The sequence below is a fragment of the Lutra lutra genome, chromosome 14, assembly GCF_902655055.1.
Source record: "Lutra lutra chromosome 14, mLutLut1.2, whole genome shotgun sequence".
NCBI lineage: Eukaryota > Metazoa > Chordata > Mammalia > Carnivora > Mustelidae > Lutra > Lutra lutra.
The window spans coordinates 30,099,941-30,123,160 of NC_062291.1; the positions used below are offsets into that span (position 1 = coordinate 30,099,941).

General features: G+C 36.2%; 1 protein-coding gene across 6 annotated transcripts in view; it reads right to left on the minus strand.

Moving 5' to 3' along the window:
* The window catches only part of CTNNA3 (catenin alpha 3), a 1,776,580-nt gene that overhangs the window by 1,553,061 nt on the left and 200,299 nt on the right, over positions 1-23,220 (minus strand). For all 6 annotated transcript variants that reach the window (XM_047701796.1, XM_047701794.1, XM_047701795.1 and 3 more), the window contains exon 5: positions 12,229-12,348. In XM_047701796.1, coding sequence (XP_047557752.1) covers positions 12,229-12,348 — 120 coding nt within the window. The remainder of the gene's footprint in view (positions 1-12,228; positions 12,349-23,220) is intronic.

The window sequence follows — 23,220 nt, forward strand, 5'->3', positions numbered from 1 at the left end:
CACTTAGGGAATATGCACTTCACTTTAACATGCTATACATCAATCTTAACTACATTTTTAAAATTATTATTCTTTTTTCTTTTTTAAAATTTTAAAATTTTATCTAAGATTATATATGTATTTATTTGACAGAGAGAGAGAGAGAGAGAACAAGAGAGGGAACACAAGCAGGGGGTATGTGAGGAGACACAGGCTTCCCACTGAGCAGGGAGCCTGACATGGGGTTCAGTCCCAGGACCCTAGGATCATGACCTGAGACAAAGGCAGACACTTAATGGCTGAGTCACCCAGATGCAGGAGACAAACAAAGGGAAAGAGAGAGAGAGAGAGATCTTACGTAGTCTCCAAGCCCAGAGTGGAACCAGACATGGGGCTTGCTCTCATGACCCTGAGATCATGACTTGAGCTGAAATCAAGAGTCGGATGCTTAACCAACTAAGCCACCCAGGTGCCCCTCTTTTATTATTCTGAAGTGTGACTGGTCTTTCCAGTTTATTGGTCTTCAAAACAAGTATGTTTTAATGCCATATTTCATAAAAATGTTACCAGTCTATTTATCCTAAAACTACTCACAATTACCTGTGTTCTTCAGTATCACCAAGAGTTTTTAGTCTAAGAGCTTGATTTTAGAGTGTGTTCATTGATCTCAGGTCTCATATAAACCATACACAAGAAAGTATGTAAATAAAAAATGCACAATGTAGAATAATAACATCTATTTCACTTACACCAACATTCTTAAAAATTGTCATTTTCATTTTTTTCATATTGATATCCTAATGACAATAAGAAATTACTAACTTTCAACAGAAGCAATGTACACAAATGGTTATTACCAAGGGTAAGAAATAAACCTTCCAAAACTTCTTAAAAATACAGAGTAACAAAGATATCAAGATATTCTCTATGTCTGCAGGGCCAGATGTTTGGAGCAGAAGAAAATGCATAGCCATTGATATAAGTCAGTCATGAACACCACATGTTCACAAGTGCTAACTTACTTAGCATACATTACTTAATGCAGAATCTAATTTAAGCTTCCTTCCCTTCATAAATACCCTGCCACTGGTAGGTTCATGGATCCCATTCTAACCCATTACTTTCGTAGTCAAATACCTTAAGTATCTTAAGCCAGAAGTTACATACCTCCTGTTTCCTGACAGATTTCAGAGCTTCCAAATAGTTTATTTCTTCTAAATTTAAAACAAAGTTCAGGTACATTTAAGCCATTTACTTCAGCTTAGTCTAGGTTTAATGTTACCCATGTTCTAAGTAAAATAAATATAGTTCCTCAGTTGTTAAATGAGTTTAACCTTAAGTATGCCTACTCTTTATATGGTATAGACATGTTTTATTAGAGGGAGCAAGAGGCAAGCTAAAACTTTCTGCCCAATATTTTCTCAATACAGTACATTGATGCTTACCAAAAATTCTCTTTATTTTTATTGGATACATTGTATCACACCCCAGGACTTGCTTCTCTGACCCAAAGTGAGAAGTGATGCTTCTACCCTGAGAAAGCGAGCCTCATTGAGCTTACACTCAAAAGCTGACAAAGAAGCCCAAAAACTTGGAAAATTTACCAAAGTTACCACATTTAGTTTCTCTAAATTTACACATGATGATTATCAAAAATGTCAAAAGTACCCCACTTTTTTTATAGCTCCCTTCATTAATGTATTTTTTTCCTCTCTCAATTCTTCCTTCAAATTTTTCCTTCATACTGTCAGCTTCCATGACAGCCCTCTTTTTTTTTTTTTTTTTTTTTAATGACTCTAACACTGAAGCTGGGAAAAAGACCAAAACTCAGTTACCTCTGATTTTACAAATATAAATTTAGGAAGAAAAAATAAATGTCTAACTATCAGTAATGAAACATATGGTGGACCATTTCCTTCTTCTGTACCAATAAAAGTACCAAGAAAGGCTTCAGTAATTCCCAGCATGTGAATGGAGAACTTAGCACAAAAGAGATAAATACCAGTATCTAAATCAGGTCAAGAAATAAATAGCAAACAATAAAGTTAAAACAAAATATCGACCTTAATTCAGAGCACATGAGCACACACACAAAGCCCTCAGAATATTCAAGAGAGTTTCATCCCATAATCTAAGTACCTCCTCTCAACAATCAACACCATACTTGGAAAACCAGCCACAGGTCAGCTGCTGATGCTGTATGGATGCAGCCACAGATCATTACCTTCCTAATTGTGTGTATATCTAATAGGCTCATACAGCTTTTGGAACAAAGGTTTTATAATGGAGTAAATGATAAATACTTAACTATGGTGCAACCAGATGCTATAATAACATGAGCAGCATTTATATAGCAAATATTAGAATGCATTAGTGCTGTATGTTACAACAGAGAAACAATTAGATTCATAAAAATACAGTTAAGGAGAAGAATGCAATGTATATTATAGCTTAATTGTGGCAACTTGCTAAAATCCCATAAGTGATACTAAAAATATTAAGCAAGATATAGTTAATAATTCAGTCAATGAATACAAATTATCAACTGCTCATAGAAGAAAGAAAAGCCATTTATAATGTAAAAATTCAAAGATAACCCATCTAAATTGTAATATGACTCTGAAGAATATTAATTAGATTAATTTATATATATTTTTTGTCATTTCAAACCACGGTATATGGAAGAAAACCTAAGCATGCATATACCCTTGTAAATCACTGATCAAGATATAGAGTAAACCAGCCATGTTGCTCCATCTTCTGGTGGTACTTCCCCTTACTTAGATGTATTTCACTATGTGTTTCTACAGCTTTTACATTTGTAGCATGAGAAGAAAACATAAAAGCTGATAAGTTTCCTCCTAAACAGACAACTTGAAACTGTCCAAATAGGGTATTCTGGAGGGCAAAAATCGAGTATCCTTTAAAAAAAAAATAAAGGAATAAACTGAATTTCTCATTTTATATTAAATTAGCCCTCAGGCAATCAGCCCCTCACAAACAACATCTACAAAAGGCTGCACGATTGGTGTGTGCATGTTAAAGCTCTATTGTCAGCAAAACTGTTGGCCTCTTCTTAGCAACATCAACACTTCCTTTGAATTTTAGCCAGTCGTGCTTTAGGCGCACTCCCAGCTCCACTATTAACACAGGAGCTATAGCTATAGCAGTAATCTTTTCACCTGACAAGGATGCAGTAACAGTTGTTGTCGTTTCCTAATTGTGCGCACAGGTAGAGCGCTACAACTTCGATACACAAATATACTACATTCTTAACTCTTCTTCAGCTTCTTGTACCTTAGACCCAATTGCTGTCATATTCAACCTATTCTTTCACTTGGGGCAAAGATGTGCAAAGAACAACTTCTGCAACTGCTGAAATACATAATCTACAAGAACATAATATTTATGTATACAAGCATGTCCTTTCACATTGACAGAAAAGCACCAAAGTAAGGTATAAAATATGTGAGGAAGGATATCATAGTAAGGATGGCAATAACTTCTATGCCCTACATGTAGACACAAAGCTTACTACTGAATCATCACCCAAATCCAAAACATTTACTAAGTACTTACTATCATCCAGGGATTGTATTAGGCTTCTGCAATACAACTGGAAATGATACTCTCCTGTAATTTATTATTTAAACTCCCTTCACACTCAGAGTGTGGTCCACAGATCAGCAGCATCAGCATCACTGAGGAGCTTATTTGACTCTCCTGTCTTACTCCAAACTTACTGAATTAAAATGTCTATTTTAACAAAATTTCCCAAGTGATTTATATACATAATAAGGTTTGAGGGGCACCTGGGTGGCTCAGTAGGGTAAGCATCTGCCTTCAGCTCAGGTCATGATTTCAAGGTCCTGGGATTGAACACTGTATCAGGCTCCTTGCTCAGCAGGAAGCCTGCTTCTCCCTCTGCCTGCTGCTCCCCCTGCTTGTACTCTCTCTCACAAATAAATAAATAAAATCTTTAAAAATAAAAAAAGTTTGGGAAGCACTGGTTTGGAGGGCAGTGGCTTGGAGGACACAGGATCTAAAAATTATTATTCTTCCACAATAAAAGAACTTCCAAACTTTCAAAATTCTTCCACAATAAAAGAACACAATGATGTTTTCTGTATTTTTTGTGTATCTGTGAATTGGAGTAATTGAACTAAATGATGCTTATAATTTCTACCTCTTCTAAAATATTGTAATATTACTACATTGTCTTTTGTTGTTGTTTTTTTTTTAATGGTGCTACTGAATGACCTCCATTTACAGGCATCTCAATATCTAACTGTATACATATAAATTTAGATGTTGAAAGTATCTATATCTATATTCAGTATAGAAACCAGAGATACTGAAGGATCAATACACATATTATGCTGACTTAGGCTAAAGGATTCACAAAAGAACCAAAGAAAATGTCACTCCCCGCCACTGTCCCTGTTCTGCTATTAGCAAGTGTGTAGCTGTGTACAGGCTATCTCCACGGGCCTCATTTTTCTCATCTCTAAAATAAAATAGTTGGAAATAGCATGGAGGACAAGCGGAGATGGAGAAGAGAGTTGAGGGAAATTGGAAGGGGAGGTGAACCATGAGAGACTATGGACTCTGAAAAACGATCTGAGAATTTTGAAGGGGTGGGGGGTGGGAGGTTGGGGGCACCAGGTGGTGGGTATTGTAGAGGGCACGGATTGCATGGAGCACTGGGTGTGGTGCAAAAATAATGAATACTGTTATGCTGAAAAAATAAAAATTAAAAAAAAAATAAAAAAAATAAAATAGTTGGGTTAGATGAATTCCAAAGACTCCTTAGTTTAAGGTTCTGATACTTGTATGCCTTTTCAGTCTGCATCATACGCCACCACAGCTCATGTCCCTGGAGTGAAAATATATCCTCTTTGCACACACAGATCATTTTCAAATGATCAGACTAGAGAAGATACCTTTTCAGAGTTAACTCTTTTAGGACTTTAATTCCTCATCAATAACTAACTTTTATTGACAATCTTATGGACTTAGGTATATCACTATAAGACAGGCAAAAATAAGTGCATATTGATGCAAACACTGAAGTTTTTTAGCACCCTAAAATTCCTATCAGCATTGTATATTTTGAAAACAACCCATAACAAAGCATTAACTATTTCAGTAAGCATTCTCCACCATAAAGTAACTATAAGCTGCCCATGAGGCAAACTATCATAGCAAACAACCTTGTAAAAAATTAATAAATCTTCTCTGGTGCATGAAAATCAGCTAGTATATGCCTGATTCAACAGCTTTCCACCTAAGTGCCACCAATAAACTGAACCCCAGAGACAACAGATGGAAACAGAATAGCAAACCTTGGAATTTAAAAGATGTTTCCATGTTTGTACTTCACTAATTAATTAGAAGATACCTCCTTGTCATGACTATTAATTATGCACAATGTAGAAATCAAATTTTAGAAGGAGAACCAATATATAATATGTATCATTTTGATTATTTGTTTTAAATAAAGGATGAGGTTCTTACATAAAATCTATAAGGTTTTGTAACTTCAGACTAACTATAGAAAAAGAAATTACCCTATAAAGCTCTGCAGTTTATGAAGTAGTGAAAATGACTAGATGGCTATTGCAATAAGCTAGAAATTAGGAAATGTGAATATTAATTCTGACTCTGTTACTGACTTGGAATGACCTTGAACGATGTATCCAACTTTCTTCTCTCTCCATACCAGGAAAGTCAAGAATAAATGTAATGCCATTGTTGTTTTTTTTTTCTATGAGACAAACTGTGCGCAACTGAATAAAAATGGAATTGCATCTGTAGTGGATAGAATAAAACATGGGGCTGATCTGAACTTTGGTGCAGCCCAGTCTTATAACTCAACATGTTTAATACCTATGCAATAAATTTTTAAGTAATATCTGAAATGCTTTGGGATCTTCAGAAACAGTTTTATAAATGGCATAAATAATCATTTTACTTCATTGGCCAAGTAAGAAATAGAATACCATCTAAGGTAGACATGAAAATTTTAATGTAGCAGTCTTTGGTTGACTTACTCTTAAAAGGAGTAATTCAATCAGAACTCTTTCAAGAGAGTTGGATTAATTACAGAACAAGGAAAGGAAGAAGGATACTCTCCCAATTGAGCTATTAACATATTTCATCTAGCAAAAACCACTGAAGTAAATCTACTGCTTCTAGAACTATTGTTCTAGAAGCTTAACACCTCCTGTTGATGCTCATTTAGCCCCCAATTACACTCTTTCTTAGACTTCATCTGAATAATCCCAACTGCATAGGTACTTTCTTTTTTAAAGTTTAAATAAAACATATTCACAACTTCCATTTTCATGGTAATGTAATGGGAAGTTAGTTCTACATTGTACTGTCCTCACAGATAAGCAATTTCTAGTGCAATATCATTACATATCCCCTCATCCTATATGATCTATAACATTTTTATTGCCATAAGTCTTTACACTGATGAAGACTACTACCAGAATTCATCAACTTCCTCTTCTCTATATGCTAGAGTACAACAACAAACCTAACATTATTCAGTTCTGTTTTGCTAAACACTGATTTCAGAAGAGCCCAACATTGTTGTCTTATGTCCTCAAAGTTCTTGAATTCCAATGTGAGCCTAGGATTATTCTCTATGTGGTCAGTCATTATCCATCTGAAATTTTATTTTTCAATGCAAGGTTGTTAACCTATAGTTATTCTTACTAAATAAATTTTTTCTAATTTATTTCTATTTTTCCTCATTGATAAGGAATCATTTTAAAGGCAATTCTTATTTACAAAGTATTATGTACCCTTCTGGTTTGGGAGTTATCTGAAGGGATTAATTCACTCAACTCAGTGAAAGAAAAAAGCAATGGTTCATTCCTGAATATCATCACTAAAGAGAGAACAATAACGTGCTGAACAACAGCAACTGGAACCACAAGGGAAGTTTAGGAACATAGGATGTAATTATTACATGAGTGGGGATTTGGCAGAACATTGGGTCTGAAACCTTATTTCTAACACAGATTGCCATGGCACAATACTCAGGACCCTAATTTTACTGCCCATCAAGAGACCACAAAACAGATTAGAAGCAAACAATGCAACTCCTTTCTGAAAAGGTATCTGTAGTTTTGGGATTTTTGTTTGTTTGTTACACAGATCTCCAACCCCTACATCATCTATGTCCAAAAACATTCCATCTGATATGTTAAGAACAGTGCTGAACATTATGTGCCGTACAAAACTGTACAGAATAGAGAGTATATTCTTCTGAAACTTACCATTATGGAAGATGACTTATGAGAATAATATAAAACAACATCATAATAACTGTCACTTATACTAACCACATGTCAGGCATGGTGCTAAGTCCTTTGTATACTGATTCCTCTATGTACTTTAAAGGATTTAAAGCATTTATGTACTTACGTTTTACATGCTGTTTTCTTAAAACAGGCCATAAGTTAGGTGTTATTTTTCTAACATTTTTAAAAAAAGAACTGTGGTGCCCAAGGTGGTACAAACAATCTAACTAGATCTGGCCGACTACAAAGCCATACTCTAACTTGAGCTTATTGAAGAGTAAGTGTATAAGCAATAAGATGCTAAATTGTATGACATGGTTAAAAGCTAAAAATGACAAAGAAGGAAGAGTTTACATATTGACTAAAGGTCATAGGATAAAGTGCCATGAGGGAGGCTAGACTTCAGTTTTGCCTTAAAGAATGATTAGCAATTAAATAAGCAAATAGAAAAGGTCTGTATACTCTAAATACCAAGTTTTATAAACCTCGTGAAAAGAGCAGAAGGCCAAAATAGCATGGCATATTTAGGGAGACAAGAGGGAGAGCAGGGGTATGTAATGTGTTCCAACATGGATATGTATCTGAAGTATAGGATTTTAATTTTGCATATTTTCACATCACTATGTAAATGTACTTCAGTCTTCATAATGTTCAACTCAGTAATGTCAACTTTAATTTATACCTAAGGACTTCAGAAACCTCTGAGAAGGGGATATGTCTTATAATGCTATTATAAGTATTAAGGGTAGAAAAGAGAAGAGGGAATTAAATTCGAGTACAGAAAATCAAACTTTATTTTATTTTCCACAAAACCAAAGCCCCAAGGAAATTTCTTGATTTATAACCTCTTAAATTAATACATAAATCTGGGCTCTATATAATAACTGAAGCTTACTATTGCCATTCCTATGTAACATTAACCAGGAAGATAAAAACCAGTCAAAGCAGATAAACCCCAAGAATGCATCTCCAGATAGTAAAAACTGAAAAAGGCTCCAGATTCTCAGGCTAATCTTGCTTTGTCATCTGGTTACTTCAAGCTGATTCATCCTGGTAAACCCGTCACTTCATCTATCAGGGCCTCCTCTCACCTTTTCCAACCGAAGCTATTTTCAACATTAGTCTTTTTGACAGTAGGAAAATGGAGAGATGCTTGTGCCCCAACTTAAAATACAGCCCAAGGAACTGAAGTATAAGCACTCACTCTTAAAAAAAAAAAAAAAAAGAAAGAAAGAAAGAAAGAAAAGAAATAGCTAAATGCACACTTAGGAGAAGAAGTACAATAATTCCAAAAAAGAAAGGTAAAAGACTAGAGCAAAGTACTCCCAGGATCTTTCTGGCCCAGGGGGTCGGGGGTGGGGGGTCGGGGGGGCGGCGGGGGAATCTCTGAGAATGATGTTTAAAATGTCATAGGGAGGGACAGAAAATAAAATCTAATGAATGAGTCCAAGAAAATAACTATAATCAATCCACTGCTCATCCATAATTCACAGTTAAGGTAACATTAACATTTTGTGTTTATTTAAAGAAATGATTGGAAAATTATTAATGTTAGGAGAGAACCTAAATAATAAATAAGCCAAAGGGCTAACCAGGAAGCCAAAGGGTTAATGCCCTTCTGAATTTTAAAAGTATAGTAAAATACATCAATACTAATTGCCTGTAATCTGAAACCAAAACTTCAGGTATGCTTCTTTGTTCTTAGTAACAAGAGCACCAACAAGTATTTATTGAGCATTCGCATGGGTCAGATACTGTTGTGAACACTGCAGAGAATACAGCATTGAAGGTGACAGACGAGGCTCTGTCCTTATGCAGCTACGTGCTGTCACAAGGAGGAATGATAAATATGGTTAGACCGGGGAACAAACCATGACTAACCCTCTGGTACAAAGAATCCTGCCTTATAAGGCAGAATCTTTCTTGCTGAATTGCAATTTTACAGAAACCTGAATCTTTTCCAGCAGAAGAAACTTAGTTGTGTGTGTTTAAAAGGTTTGGAGGCCTTTTAAGGCATAGGATTGGAGACAAAAGGCAAATCCCATCAAGTCAGAGAAGAGTTGATGTTGTTTTGACTCTCTGAACCCTGCCCAAACTAATTCCTAACAATTCATTTGTGGCTTTGGTACAGAACTTGGTTAATACTACAAATTCCTAGGAAGCTCTGCTACATTTAGAAACAAAATGGGAGGTAAACAAAATTTGTCTTTGCTATTCTCTGCCATCTCCCTCACTTGCCATGTCTTCTTGTATTCCTCTCTTTTTTCCTCCCTATTTTTCTATTTTGAAAATTTTTTTAAATTCTTCAAAAATCAATGTTTTCTTTTACTATACTATTTTCCCAGGTCTCATTCTTAATATCTCTTCAGGGAGTCAGACTGGGGGATAATAAAATGAAGAGTTCTAGGTACACAGTATAAAATCAAGTACAGTTTAATTTCCCTCATTTGATCCCTCTTATCATATCCCTACAAGTTCCTTTCCCTCTTTTCCATCAGTCTTTGGTCCCTGACTTTCTACTCTATCATCCTCTTTCCACTTCCCTCAATTCCCCTTCCATTCTTTCCAAATCGAAAAAAATGATCATTAGATATAAGGAGAGCTGGAGTTATGTAATACAAAAGGATTGACAGTACGTTATGTGTGCAGTTAAGTTCATTACATAAGGATTCATCCCTTTGAGTTTAAGACACTGCCTTGTGTGAATAAATTTCACTAGAACCATGGTTACTAGATATAAAACTCAGAAGATTGTGAAGATAAAGTTTTATGCGTTTTCTTAGCTGTCTAAAGACATTATTTCAAAAATTGTTTTGTGTTTTCATATATACTAAAAATCTGCATGAGAGAAAGAGAAGTGGAGAGAGAACCCACCCTGTTTTGCCTCTCACCAGGTACCCACTTTCAAAGATCTCTTTAAGCCCTGGGTCTGGCATCCCTAAAACTGTCTTCATACTGCACGCCTAGGCCTCCTCACCTTCCTATCCTCCAGCCTGCCTCCCTGCAAGGTACTGGGAATGAGACCTGGAAAACGCGCAGGTCTAGAGTCAGACTGATTTAGATTTAAAGCCCAGCTTTATGTCTTATTAGCCCAGTGACCTTAGACAAGTTACTTAACTCTTAACAGTTTTCTCACCTTACAATGGTGCTCATAAAACCATCCCCATTGCACTGTTATAAATATTTCATGATCTGATCCATAAATTTACTAATCACAATATGTGGCATACAGTTGCCACTTAATAAACGTATATATGATTTACATATGCATAAGTGTACATACATTTACACACCATGTGCCCATCTTTTCCTCAAACACACATACATACATACAATTTACTTATCTGTCCTTCATTCAGGCAAAGTCTTGCCCTTCTACCCTTGAAGCATTCACATTTTTCCAAATTCACAATTAGCTAATGCAAGAATCTAATCAATGAAAATGTGCTAATAAGAAAGGATGAGAGAAGAGGACAGTGACTATTGCCTGCCAACTCAAATATCCCTCAGTGATAAAATATGGCTCTTGGAAACAAAACTGTACTAAAAATTGCATAGGCCAGTGACTTACAGTGAATTTAAAGCAGCACCATCTGGGAGATTCCTGTAGTAGCTCTGTGTAACTGTGACCCACTTCCTTTACATGAGCTAATTAATATGTAAGCCATCACTAATTTTAAAATAAGTAAATAAAACTTAAATGGATATTGTGTCCTTTTTCATATAAATTAAAGTACATGCAGAGTACTTACATTAAAGTACATACCCCACAACATTCTACAAAATAAAAGAAACTCAGGAAAATAGGGCAATAGGAAGAAGGCTAAATGCCCATGTAATGTCAGTGATAAAGCAAAACCTAAAACACAATTCCCTTTTCAAGTCAATACTTTCAGACCATACTACAGTGATTTCATAAGGTGAACTAAAAAAAAAAGAAGCCTAGCTTTGAAAACTTCATCCAAAAGATCCAAAATCTGTGAATCAGGCAATCACAAGAGAGTCACACCTTTGCCATACTAACATGAAAGACTTAAAAAATGGACTCGGTGCTTGGCCATGCGAGTCAGCCACTTAGTCATTTTTCTAGACACTATCCATCATTGAACACATTCCCGAATTTCATGCAACCTAATTTAAACGTCTATCTGGCTGTTCTGATCGGAATAAACATTCAATCAGTAAAAGCTTGACAACCCTGACACCTAGTGGCTCTGAGGAAATTGGTGAGGATCAGCTTGGGAAAATTAGCTAGTTACTGTGGCAGCATCTCACAAATACATCAAATTTAGTGATTACTAATATTTTTTAATACTAATTCTGAAAGCAACTTTATAAAAATCTATTTTGGTTCTGTATTTATTTGGAGGTCTATACAAGGAGGCTAAAAGCTTTGCATTTGTAAAGTATATTTTCCTTCCCCCTTACACATTTAGCAAAATTCCACTAATCTTTAGAGATCAAACAAGAAAACTAAAGGTAGATTCATGCTTTGGCATATTCATGATTCTTTCCCTTAATTTTGTACATACATCTATATCCTTTTTCTGGTCATCAGGTGATTTTTCTCCTCAAGTATCCCCCTGTCAAATATAAAAGCCATCTGGCCAAGCCATCACAGAGGTTTCCTTTATGACACTGAGGCATCCTTAGTCAAAGGGTAGTTATAGGTTCACAAACCAGCAGGAGTTTTCTTTAAGGGAGGTATAAGGACACATGTGGAAACCCCCAAACTGCACATCTAAAAGCAAGGACCACAATGAATGCTTCAGGAAGCCATATGAACGCAGCAGGTCAGCACAGCACAGCACAACCTATTTCTGCCCTAAACATTAGAAGATAAGTCTCCCTAGATCCACTTAAACCTGACAGGCAGAATGGCAGAAAGCATAAAGTGTTCATCTCCTCCACCAGGGAGAGTTCTGACTCCTACCTGCTGACGTTTGAAGGCTAAATAATCCAGATTTTCCAGCTCCTTTCCAAGCTTCTGGTAGGTTTTCTGGAGGTCAGATTTATTGGAAACATTTTTTAGAGACTCAAATGTTCTTTGAAACTGAAATTGAAAACAAAAGTAAATCATTAGGATAGCAGTATATTTTTCTCAAATGCCTAACTAGCTGAAACAGAGAAATAGTCCAGACTGAGCCTCAGTTTGTCTCATTCATAATCCAGAGTGAACACATGCCAATTGTCCTTCAATGAAATGATTTTAAAGAATTAGAAACTGTATCATAAGTATAACCAACATTACTGCATGAATGGGAAGCATGTTTAATCCTCATTCTAACAAAAGAGCATACTGCATTTTAAAAAGAAACTGTTTTAGCATATACTGTTACTTCTAATGAAAAAAATTGTGATGAATGTATTATTTCAAATCATAATGAGGAAGTACTAAGAGAGCTCTCACATTCCAATCACAGAAACAAATATATATAAAGGTAGCTGTTTGTCTCTATAGAAATATCTATGCAAAATCAGCACCCCACAAACTTCAGCCAGGAAGATCTCTCAGATCTTATATTTTGAGAAGGAAAGAAAACCAACATTTTTGTAATCGAAGCATATGTAGCACGTTCAGCAAACGTTTATTCATTTCTGCTCTATAATGCAGATGAGTTATCCTCAGTTCTGCTGAATCAGAATGCTTCTGTTCATTTTTAAGTCAGATACTAGATAAACACAAAGGAGACAAATTGCAGTGGATCACAGAATGTTGTTCTGCTGCTAATAATTAATTAAGCAAAGGGAGATCACAAGATATTCAATTCTTGGTTTATTTTAGTAAATTAGAACATACTTTGGAAGATCAGTGATTGAAAATGTCAAGTAATGTCACCTGCAATGACATTTGCATTTGCTCTCTCTCCATGTCATTTACCTCCCATATTCTCACTGTGTGCATTTAGACAGATTTCTACACAGAGAGACTTCACCATTTTAAACACACCAGAATTCCACGGACTATGATGCTATGAGACAGGCTAATAAGATTTTATAGAATATTAAGTTTCCAGGGAAATGATTTGACCTTACTATTCAAACTCTGTGGGATAAGTCATATTATAATGGCATTCTACTGAATTAAATGTTCAATTTCATGAAAGCAACATGTTTATCTCAATCCAAGGTGACAGAGGAAAAAGAAATGGAAAATAACAGTGCTAAGCTTCCACAGAGCTACAGTAAATTAAATTCAACAAATAATCTTTTAGAACCTACTATGCACAAGGTACTATGAATATAAAACATATTTTCTGCCCTAAAGGAACTTAAAAACTATGAAGGAACTACACATGGAACTCAGAAATGGGAAAGACACTGACATTTATTGAGTGCCTGCTCAGTGCCAGGTACTTTGTGCTTTCCGATGTAATCTTATTTCTCTCCCCAATCTACAAGTGAGTACACTGGGACTCAGAGAGTATAAACCAGGTTTTTACTACAGTGTTTGTGCTCTTCCTACCATACCACTAACTCTAACGCAAGGCAAAGTAGTAAAGAGAATCCAAAAAAAAAAAAAAAGAGAGAGAGAGAGAGAGAGAGAAATAAAAGCAACATGTAGTAAAACAGAAAAAAAAAACTAGTTATACCAACTGAGGAACTCAGGCCATGTAGAAGACATGAAGAGATCTGATTTAGGCTTCAAATGGAAGGACAAGTTCTCAGAGCCTTAAAAGGGAACAGATTCTACCCATCAGTTTCAACATAGCCAAAGTCTGCTCATTTCCCTATTTTATAGCATAGTTAAAAAATTTATCTTGACATAATTATAATGACTTCTATATTAACTATTTATCATGTTGTATGATCATTTCTGTGTCTTGCCCATTTCTTGGTCCCTTCTCACTACATTCAAATCAAAATACCAAATTTAATATTCTAAACAATTTAAGCAAATTTACCAACAATTAATATAAACTAACCAATCTGTTTAATTCTAAGCATTTTATGTTCCCTAAAAAATATTAGCTCTACTTCTGAAATACTTCTTCTTCACATTTACTTCTGTGAACTTTATACAGATCCAAATAGGAATTTTAGGGTAAACACATTTATAAATCTTAAAAAATTAAAAAAAAAAAAAACATGAAAACCAAGCAATATTTCCATGGCCAAAGAAGAAAGGGAGACAATCCAGGAAGAATACATCACCACAAAATATTTCTATGAAAAATCAGTCTGCGTAAAGTGGAGACTTTAAAGTTTGACCTTTCATTATCAAGACTTACTCTCTCCATTTATTGACACTAAATAGCTCAAAGTACTCAAATTACAATGACTCATTTATTTAAGTAAATTTTTTCCCATATAACAACAAATAATTGTCAAGGAGAGGTCATACAATTATCTGTAGTGTCCTTTAGGTTAGATCCCTATTAAACATGCCCCATCTTTCTCTGCCCATATATATATTTAAAGATGCTAAAGAGTAAAAGCAATAATTTTACTTTGCATATAAAGCTGACATGAAAAAGATAAAAAATAAGACAGTGATTAAAGAGAGGTTTAGATTTTACTTTTAAAAAATTAGATGTTGACTTTATTTGAGGATTTTTCATTCCAATAGGCCACTGTGCTTGATCACTGAAATAGACCTCTTAAGATTTTCTCATTAGTTCAATGCACTGCAATTTCATTATGTTGACTATGTCTCAGAATAAATGATCTCTCAGTTGAAGATAAGTTGGGAAAGGAAGCAGAATTAATTGAAGAGATTTTTAACGTTCCTAGATTTTCCCTCTTCAAACTTCTGAGTGGAAATTTAAAATAAGCAAAGAAGGCCCAATAATTTGTTGAACACTACATTTATCCTGTGTTAATATTTTCCCTTACTCCAAAATTCAAATGTAAAATAAAAAAGCCCAATGAATAAATCTGACCTCCAACAAGCCTAGGAATGTTCTAAAACTGCCAAAACTGAGTATCAAAATGGTCTCTGAACCAGGAAACAAATGCAAATTCTGTTTTATTTGCTTACCTTATCAAACAAATATCACACGGCAGACAAGACAAAAATGAGAAGAAGCAAACATTATCTCTAAACCTAAAATTTGCCACTAGAGTAAGTACTGTAAACACTCCCAGTGTGTTTTCTCATAAAACTCTTTTCTGTTCAGATTTTGACTCAAGATGGCAAATGTAGGAAGGTCCTGCATCCGCCTCTTCCCATAGACACATTGAAATTACAGCTGTATATGGAACAATTTCCTCTGGGGAAAAAAAAAATCTAGAAACTGGCTGAGCAACCACTTCACATCAAGCAAATGAGAGGTAAACATCAAAGCAGGTAGGAAAGGCTGAGACACAAACTCACCATAAACCCTCCCATCCCTAGCATGGCAACCCACATTTGGGAGGAAACTCAAAACCCACAGCTAGTCCCTGAGTATTGAAGGTTTTGTACCCCACATTAGGCATGCCAACATTTAAGACCAGCACCCAAGAGAAACCTAAAACAAGAGGCTTTGGAGACAAATGGAGCTCATGCCCACAAGATCGACAGGGCTTTGTCAAACAGAAATGGCTCTGCAACAGCTGTGTGCAGGAGTGCCTGGGTGGCTCAGTCATTCAAGCATCTGACTCTTCATTTCAACTCAGGTCATGATCTCAGGGTCATAAGACTGAGCCCCACTGTGGGCTGAGCACTCTGCTCAAGAGGGACTCTGCTTGAGATTCTCTCCATCCTTTCTCTCCCGCTCAAAATAAATAATCTTTAAAAAAAAAAAAAAAAAAGCCCTGCCTATAGGGCACACCACAAGAAGCAGCCCTTTGAAGATTTTATTTATTTGAGAGAATGAGAGAACATGAGCAGGGGGAGGGACAGAGGGAGAGACAGAGAGAGGGACAGAGAGAGAGGAACAAGCAGACTCCCCACTGAGCAGGGAGCCCCACACAGGGCTCCATCCCAGGACCCCGAGATCATGACCTGGCCAAAGTCAGACATTTAACTGACTGAGCCACTGAGGCATCCCGTTTTCTTTTCTCTCTTGTTTTTAAAGATTTTATTTATTTGAGATTGTGACAGAGCAGCTGCCCTTTGAAAAGCTTTCCAACTTTATGTGAAAAGACTCATTTGTCAATTTTACTTTATATTTTAATTTTAATTCCAGTTTAGTTAACATATGGTGGTATATTAATTTCAGGCATACAATATAGTGATTCAAATACTCTGTACATTACTCAGTACTCATCAGGATTAGGTGTTCTCGGGGCAACTGGGTGGCAGTGTCAGGTGGAGCATCCAATTCGGTTTCAGCTGAGGTTGTGATCTCACAGTTGTGGGATTGAGCTCCGAAACCAGCTCTACACTCAGCACAGTCTGCTCAAGATTCTCTCTCTCCCTCTCCCTCTGCCCCTCCCCACTCCACTCACTCCTTCTCTCTTGCTTGTTCTTGCTCTCTCTCAAAATAAATCTTCAAAAAAAAATCATAAGTATACTCTTAATCCCCATCACCCATTTCATCCCTTCCCCCACCCACCTCCCTCTCACAACCATCAGTTTGCTCTCCAGTTAAAAGTCTGTTTTTTCAGCATGGAGGTTCCTCAAAATGTTGAAAATAGAACTACCCTATGACCCAGCAATTGCACTACTGGGTATTTACCCTAAAGATACAAACGTAGTGATCCGAAGGGGCACATGCACCCGAATGTTTAGAGCAGCAATGTCTACAATAGCCAAACTATGGAAAGAACCTAGATGTCCATCAACAGGCGAATGGATAAAGAAGATGTGGTATATATACACAATGGAATACTATGCAGCCATCAAAAGAAATGAAATCTTGCCATTTGCGACGACATGGATGGAACTAGAGGGTATCATGCTTAGCGAAATAAGTCAATCGGAGAAAGACAACTATCATATGATCTCCCTGATATGAGGGAGAGGAGATGCAACATGGGGGGTTAAGGGTGTAGGAGAAGAGTAAATGAAACAAGATGGGATTGGGAGGGAGACAAACCATAAGTGACTCTTAATCTCACAAAACAAACTGAGGGTTGATGGGGGTAGGGGGGTTGGGAGAGGAGGGGTGGGGTTATGGACATTGGGGAGGGTATGTGCTATGGTGAGTGCTGTGAAGTGTGTAAACCTGGCGATTCACAGACCTGTACCCCTGGGGATAAAAATATATTATATGTTTATAAAAAATAAAATTAAAAAAAAAAAGTCTGTTTTTTGGTTTGTCTCTTTTTTCCTTTGGTCATTTGGCATTTTTTTAAAGCTTTTATGCCAATTCCAGTTAACCTGGAGTGTAATATTAGCTTCAAATGTACAATATAGTGATTCAACAATTCCATACAACACCCAGTGCTCATCACAAGTGCACTCCTTCATCCCCATCACCTATTTCACCCACCTGCCAACTGACCTCCCCTCCTGGTAACCATCAGTTTGTTCTCTATACTTAGGAGCTGTTTCTTAGATATCTCTCTTTTTTTTTTCTTTCCCTCTGCTTATTTGTTTTGTTTCTTCAATTCCACATATGAGTTAAATCCTACGGTTTGTCTTTCTCTTACTTATTTCACTTAGCATACTACTCTCTAGCTCCATCCATGTCACTACAAAAGACAAGATTTCCATTTTTTATGGCAGAGCAATATTCCATTGTATGTATGTACCACCTCCTCTTTATCCATTTGTCAGTTGATGAACACCTGGGCTATTTCCATAGTTTGGTTATTGTAGATAATGCTGCTATAAACATCAGGGTGCATTATCTCTCTGAATTAGTATTTTTGTATTCTTTGGGTAAATAGATCATAGGGTAGTTCTATTTTTAACTTTTTGAGAAAATTTCAGGCTGTTTTCCAGAGTAGCTGGACCAGTTTGCATTCCCACAACAGTGCAGGAGAGCTCTCCTTTCCCCACAGCTTCGCCAACACCTGTTGTTTCTTGTGTTGTTGATTTTAGCTATTCTGATAAGTGGGAGGTAATATCCCACTGAAGTCTGGATTTATATTTCCTTGATGATGAGTGATGTTGAGCATCTTTTCATGTGTCTGTTGGCCATCTGTATGTCTTCTTTAGAGAAAGGTATATTCATGTCTTCTGCCCATTTTTAATTGGATTGTTTCTTAGGGTATTGAGTTTTATATGTTCTTTATATATCTTGGATATTGATCTTTTATCAGATACGTCATTTATAAATATCTTCTCCCATTCCACAGGCTGCCTTTTAGTTTTGTTCATTATTTCCTTCACTGGGCAGAAGCTTTTTATTTTGATGAAGTCCTAATAGGTTATTTTTGTTTTTGTTGCCACTGGCTCAGGAGGCATCTAGAAAGAAGTTGTGATGTTTCCAGCTTTGCATTTATCAAGGTTGTTTTGGCTATTTGGAGGTTTTTGTGGTTCTATACAAATTTTAGGATTGTTTATTCTAAATCTGTGAAAAATGCTGTCGGTATTTTGATAAGGATTGCATTAAAAATGTGTAGACTGCTTTGGGTACTATAGACATTTTAACAATATTTGTTCTTCCAATCCATGAGCATAGAATGTCTTTTAATTTCTTTTTATCATCTTCAATTTCTTTCATCAGCATTTTATAGTTTTCAGAGTATAAGTCTCTTACTTCATCGGTTAGCTTTATTCCTAGGTATCTTACTGGTTTTTGTGCAGGTGTAAATGGAATGATTCTTAAATTTCTGTTTCACCTGCTTCACTACTGGTGTACAGAAATGCCACAGATTTGTGTATGTTAATTTTGTATCCTGTGACTTTACTGAATTCATTTATCCATTTTAGCTGGGTTTTGGTGGAGTCTTTCAGGTTTTCTATATATAGAATCTGCAAGCAGTTAAAGTTTTACTTGTTCCTTGCTGATTTGGATGCCTTTTATTTCTTTTCGTCATCTAATTGCTGCGGCTAGGACTTCCAGTGTTATGTTGAATAAAAGTGGTGAGAGTGGGACATTCCTGTCTTGTTCCAGGTTATAGAGGAAAAGAGCTCAGTTTTTCCCCATTTAGGATGTTATTAACCGGGTTTTTCACATATGGCCTTTATTACTATCCCTACTTTGTTGAGGTTTTTGGTTTGTTTGTTTTGTTTGTTCTTTTAAGAATGGGTGGTGTACTTAGTCAAATACTTTTGCTACTGAAATGATCATATGGTTCTTATCCTTTGTTTTACTTATGTGATATATCACATTGATTGATTTGAGAACATTGAATGATCTTTGCACCACAAGAACAAATCCCACTTGATCATGGTAAGTGAATTTTTAAATGTATTGTTGGATTCAGTTTGCTAGATTTTTGTTGAGAATTTGTGCATTTATGTTCATCAGAGATACTGGCCTATAGTTCTCTTTCTTTTGTTGTGTCTTTATCTGCTTTTGGTATCTCAGTAATGTTGGCCTCATAGAATGAATTTGGGAGTTTTCCTTCCTTTTCTATTTGTTGGAATGTTTGATAATAGGTATTAATTCTTCTTTAAATGTTTGTAGAATTCACTTGTGAAGCCATCTGGTGCTGGAATTTTGTTTGCTAGGAGTTTTTTTGTTTGTTTGTTTGTTTTTTTAAAGATTTTATTTATTTATTTGACAGAGAGAGATCACAAGTAGGCAGAGAGGCAGGCAGAGAGAGAGAGGAGGAAGCAGGCTCCCTGCTGAGCAGAGAGCCCGATGTGGGGCTTGATCCCAGGACGCTGGGATCATGACCTGAGCCAAAGGCCAGAGGCTTTAACCCACTGAGCCACCCAGGCGCCCCTGCTAGGAGTTTTTTGATTACTAATTTCTTTCCTGGTTATCAGACTCTACAAGTTTTCTAGTTTTTCCTGTTTCAGTTTTGAGAGTTTATGTTTCTAGGAATTAATCCATTTCTTCTAGGTTGTCCAATTTGTTGGCATATAGTTTTTCATAATATTCTCTTAATAGTTATATTTTTGTCTTGTTGGTTGTTGTTTCTCCTCTCTCATTTGTGATTTTATTTATTTGGGTTCTTTCTCTTTAATTTTTGATAAGTCTGGCTAGAAGTTGATCAGTTTTATTGATTTTTTTCAAAGAACCAGCTCCTGGTTTCATTGGTCTATTCTATTGGGTTTGTTTTGTTTTAAGTTTCTTTATCACTTATGTCTGCTGTAATATTTATTGTTTCCCTCCCTCTGCTGGCTTTAGGCTTCAATTGTTGTTCTTTTTCTAGTTCCTTCAAGTGTAAGGTTAAGCCGTATATTTGAGATTTCTCTTGCTTCTTGAGGTAGGCCTATATTACTATATAATTCCTAACTCTTAGGACCACTTCGGCTGCATCCCTAATGTTTTAGACTATTGTGCCTTCATTTTCATTGTGTCCACATATTTTACTATTTCCTCTTTCATTTCCTGGTGATCCATTCATTATGTAGTAGTATGTTATTTAACTTCCATGTATTTGTGTTCCTTCTAGATTTTTTTCTTGTGGTTGATCTCTAGTTTCATAATATGTGGTCAGAAAAGGTGCACAGATATTCAATCTTGTTGCATTAGTTGAGGGCTGTTTTGTGGCCTGATATGTGATCTATTCTGGAGAATGTCCCATGTGTATTTGCAAAGAACGTGTTTTCTACTGTTTTAGGATGGAATCTTCTGAATGTATCTGTTAAGTCCATCTGGTCCAGTGCGTCATTCGAAGCCATTGTTTCCTAATTGATTTTTTTTGTTTAGATGATCTCTCCAGTGACATAAGTGGGTGGTTAACATCCCTTACTATTATTGTATTGTTGTATTATTATCAATTAGTTCTTTTGGCATTGTTATTACCTGCTTTTTGTATTTGAGTGCTCCCATACTGGGTACATAAATATTTACAATTCTTATATCTTCTTGTTGGACTCCCCTTTAATATTATGTAGTGACCTTCTTTGTCTCTTGTAATAGTCTTTATTTTAAAGTATAGTTTGTCCGATGTAAGTATTGCTACTCCAGCTTTCTTTTGACATCTATCTGCATGATAAATATTTCTCCATCCCCCTCACTTTCAATCTGCAGGTGTCTTTAGGTCTCACATGACTCTTTAGGCAGCATATAGATAGGTCTTGTTTTTTTACCCTTTCCATACCCTATGTCTTTTGATCAGAGCATTTAGTACATTTACATTCAACATAACTATTGATAGATATGTATTTATTGCCATTTTATTACTTGTTTTGTAGTTATTTCTGAAGATTTTCTCTGATCCTTTCTTTTCCTTCTCCCATCATTTTTTGCTGATTTTCTTTAGTGATATATTTGGATTTCTTTGTCTTTATTCTTGCCTATTTAGTAATAGTTTTTGATATATCATTACCATTAGGTTTGTATATACCCTCTTCTACAAATATCAATCCATATTAAGTTGATTATTCAAGTTTGAACCCATTCTTTTCTCCTCTCCTCCACTGTTTTAGGTATATGTTATTATATTTTATATCCTTTCTTTATGTGAGTTCCTTGACTGATATTTACAGAAATATTCCTTTTTCCTGCTCTTATGTTTCCTGCCTAATTTATACGATCATTTTCAGTCTCTCCTTTCCACATGAAGAGTCCCCTTTCATATTTTTTGCAAGGCTGCTTTCATGGTCATGAACTACTTCAGTTTTTCTTTAGGAGACTCTAACACTCTTCTGGTGCTGAATAGAGTATTCTTGGTTAGATTTTTCCCATTCAGAACTTTGAATATAGCATGCCACTCTTTTGTGACTTGCCAATTTCTATTTAGAAATCTGCAGTTAGCTGTATGGGTCTTCCCTTGTAAGACAAGGACTTTTACCTTGCTGCTTTTAAGGTTTTTCTTTTATCACTATATTTTACAAATTTGCAAACAATATGCCTTGGTGTTGACCTGTTTTTGTTGATTTTGATGGGAGTTCTCTGGATCTGCATTTCTGTTTCCTTCCCCATAATCTGGGAATTTTACAGTTATTATTCAAATACATTTTCTGCCCCCTTTTCCTCTCTTCTTCCTCTGGGATTCCTATAAAACAAGTATTACTCCATTTGATGGAATCTCTGAGTTCCCTAAATCTATCCTGTTGCATAATTCTTTCTTTTGTTCAGCCTCAGTGCTTTCTATTACTTTGTCTTCTAGATCATTAATTCATTCTGCTTCTTCAAGCTTGCAGTTCTTTGCATCAAGGGTGTTTCTAAACACATTTGTTGCACTCTTCATTTCTGATTCTTCTTTAACTTTTTTATCTATGTTCTGAGGGTCTCACTGATGTCTTCTATACTTTTCTCAAGCCCAGTGAGTATCCTTATCATCACTACTTTAAGTTCTCCATCAGGTGTGTTACTTTATCCATTTCATGAGATCTCTGACCTTTGCCTTAACTTGGTCTTTCATTTGGGATACATTCCTCTGCTCTCATAGTATATCTAAGTCTCTGCCTTCTTTTCTGTATTAGAAAAGCCAGTTATGTCTCCTACCCCTGAAAGTAACAGCTTTATGAAAAAGAGGTCATGTAGTGCCCAGGGTCTGGAGCTTCAGGGAATGTCTCCAGGACGTGCTGTGTGCACTCTCGTGTTGTGTTCTAACTGCTCTCTCCTTCAGGCCAGTCATCTGCAGAGGCTCTCCCTGCCTGCTGTGGGCAGTGTTTGGTCCCTTGCCTGAATGTGGTGACTTTTAACTGGTATGCTCTGTTCTGTATGTGAAATGAGACCTGTCACTACCAGAAATCAGTCCTTGTATCTCTCTAGTTGAGAGACATGGTGTGGGCAGGGGCAGGTCTTTTGGGGGAATGAGCTCACCATGTTAGGACTGAGGCAAGTGTGACCAAAAAGGACAGTTTGATCAGAGCACAGCAGGGTGCGGCAGGGCTTGGTATAAGCAAATTAGGCAGCTAGTGTTAACAGTGCACTGCTTCACACAAGTGGTTCTATGTTTATGCTGAGGGGCAGGGAGGGAAATGGCACTAGCCGACTCCTTTCGTCCCACAGAAATGTCGCCATGAATGCTGCCTCTCAGG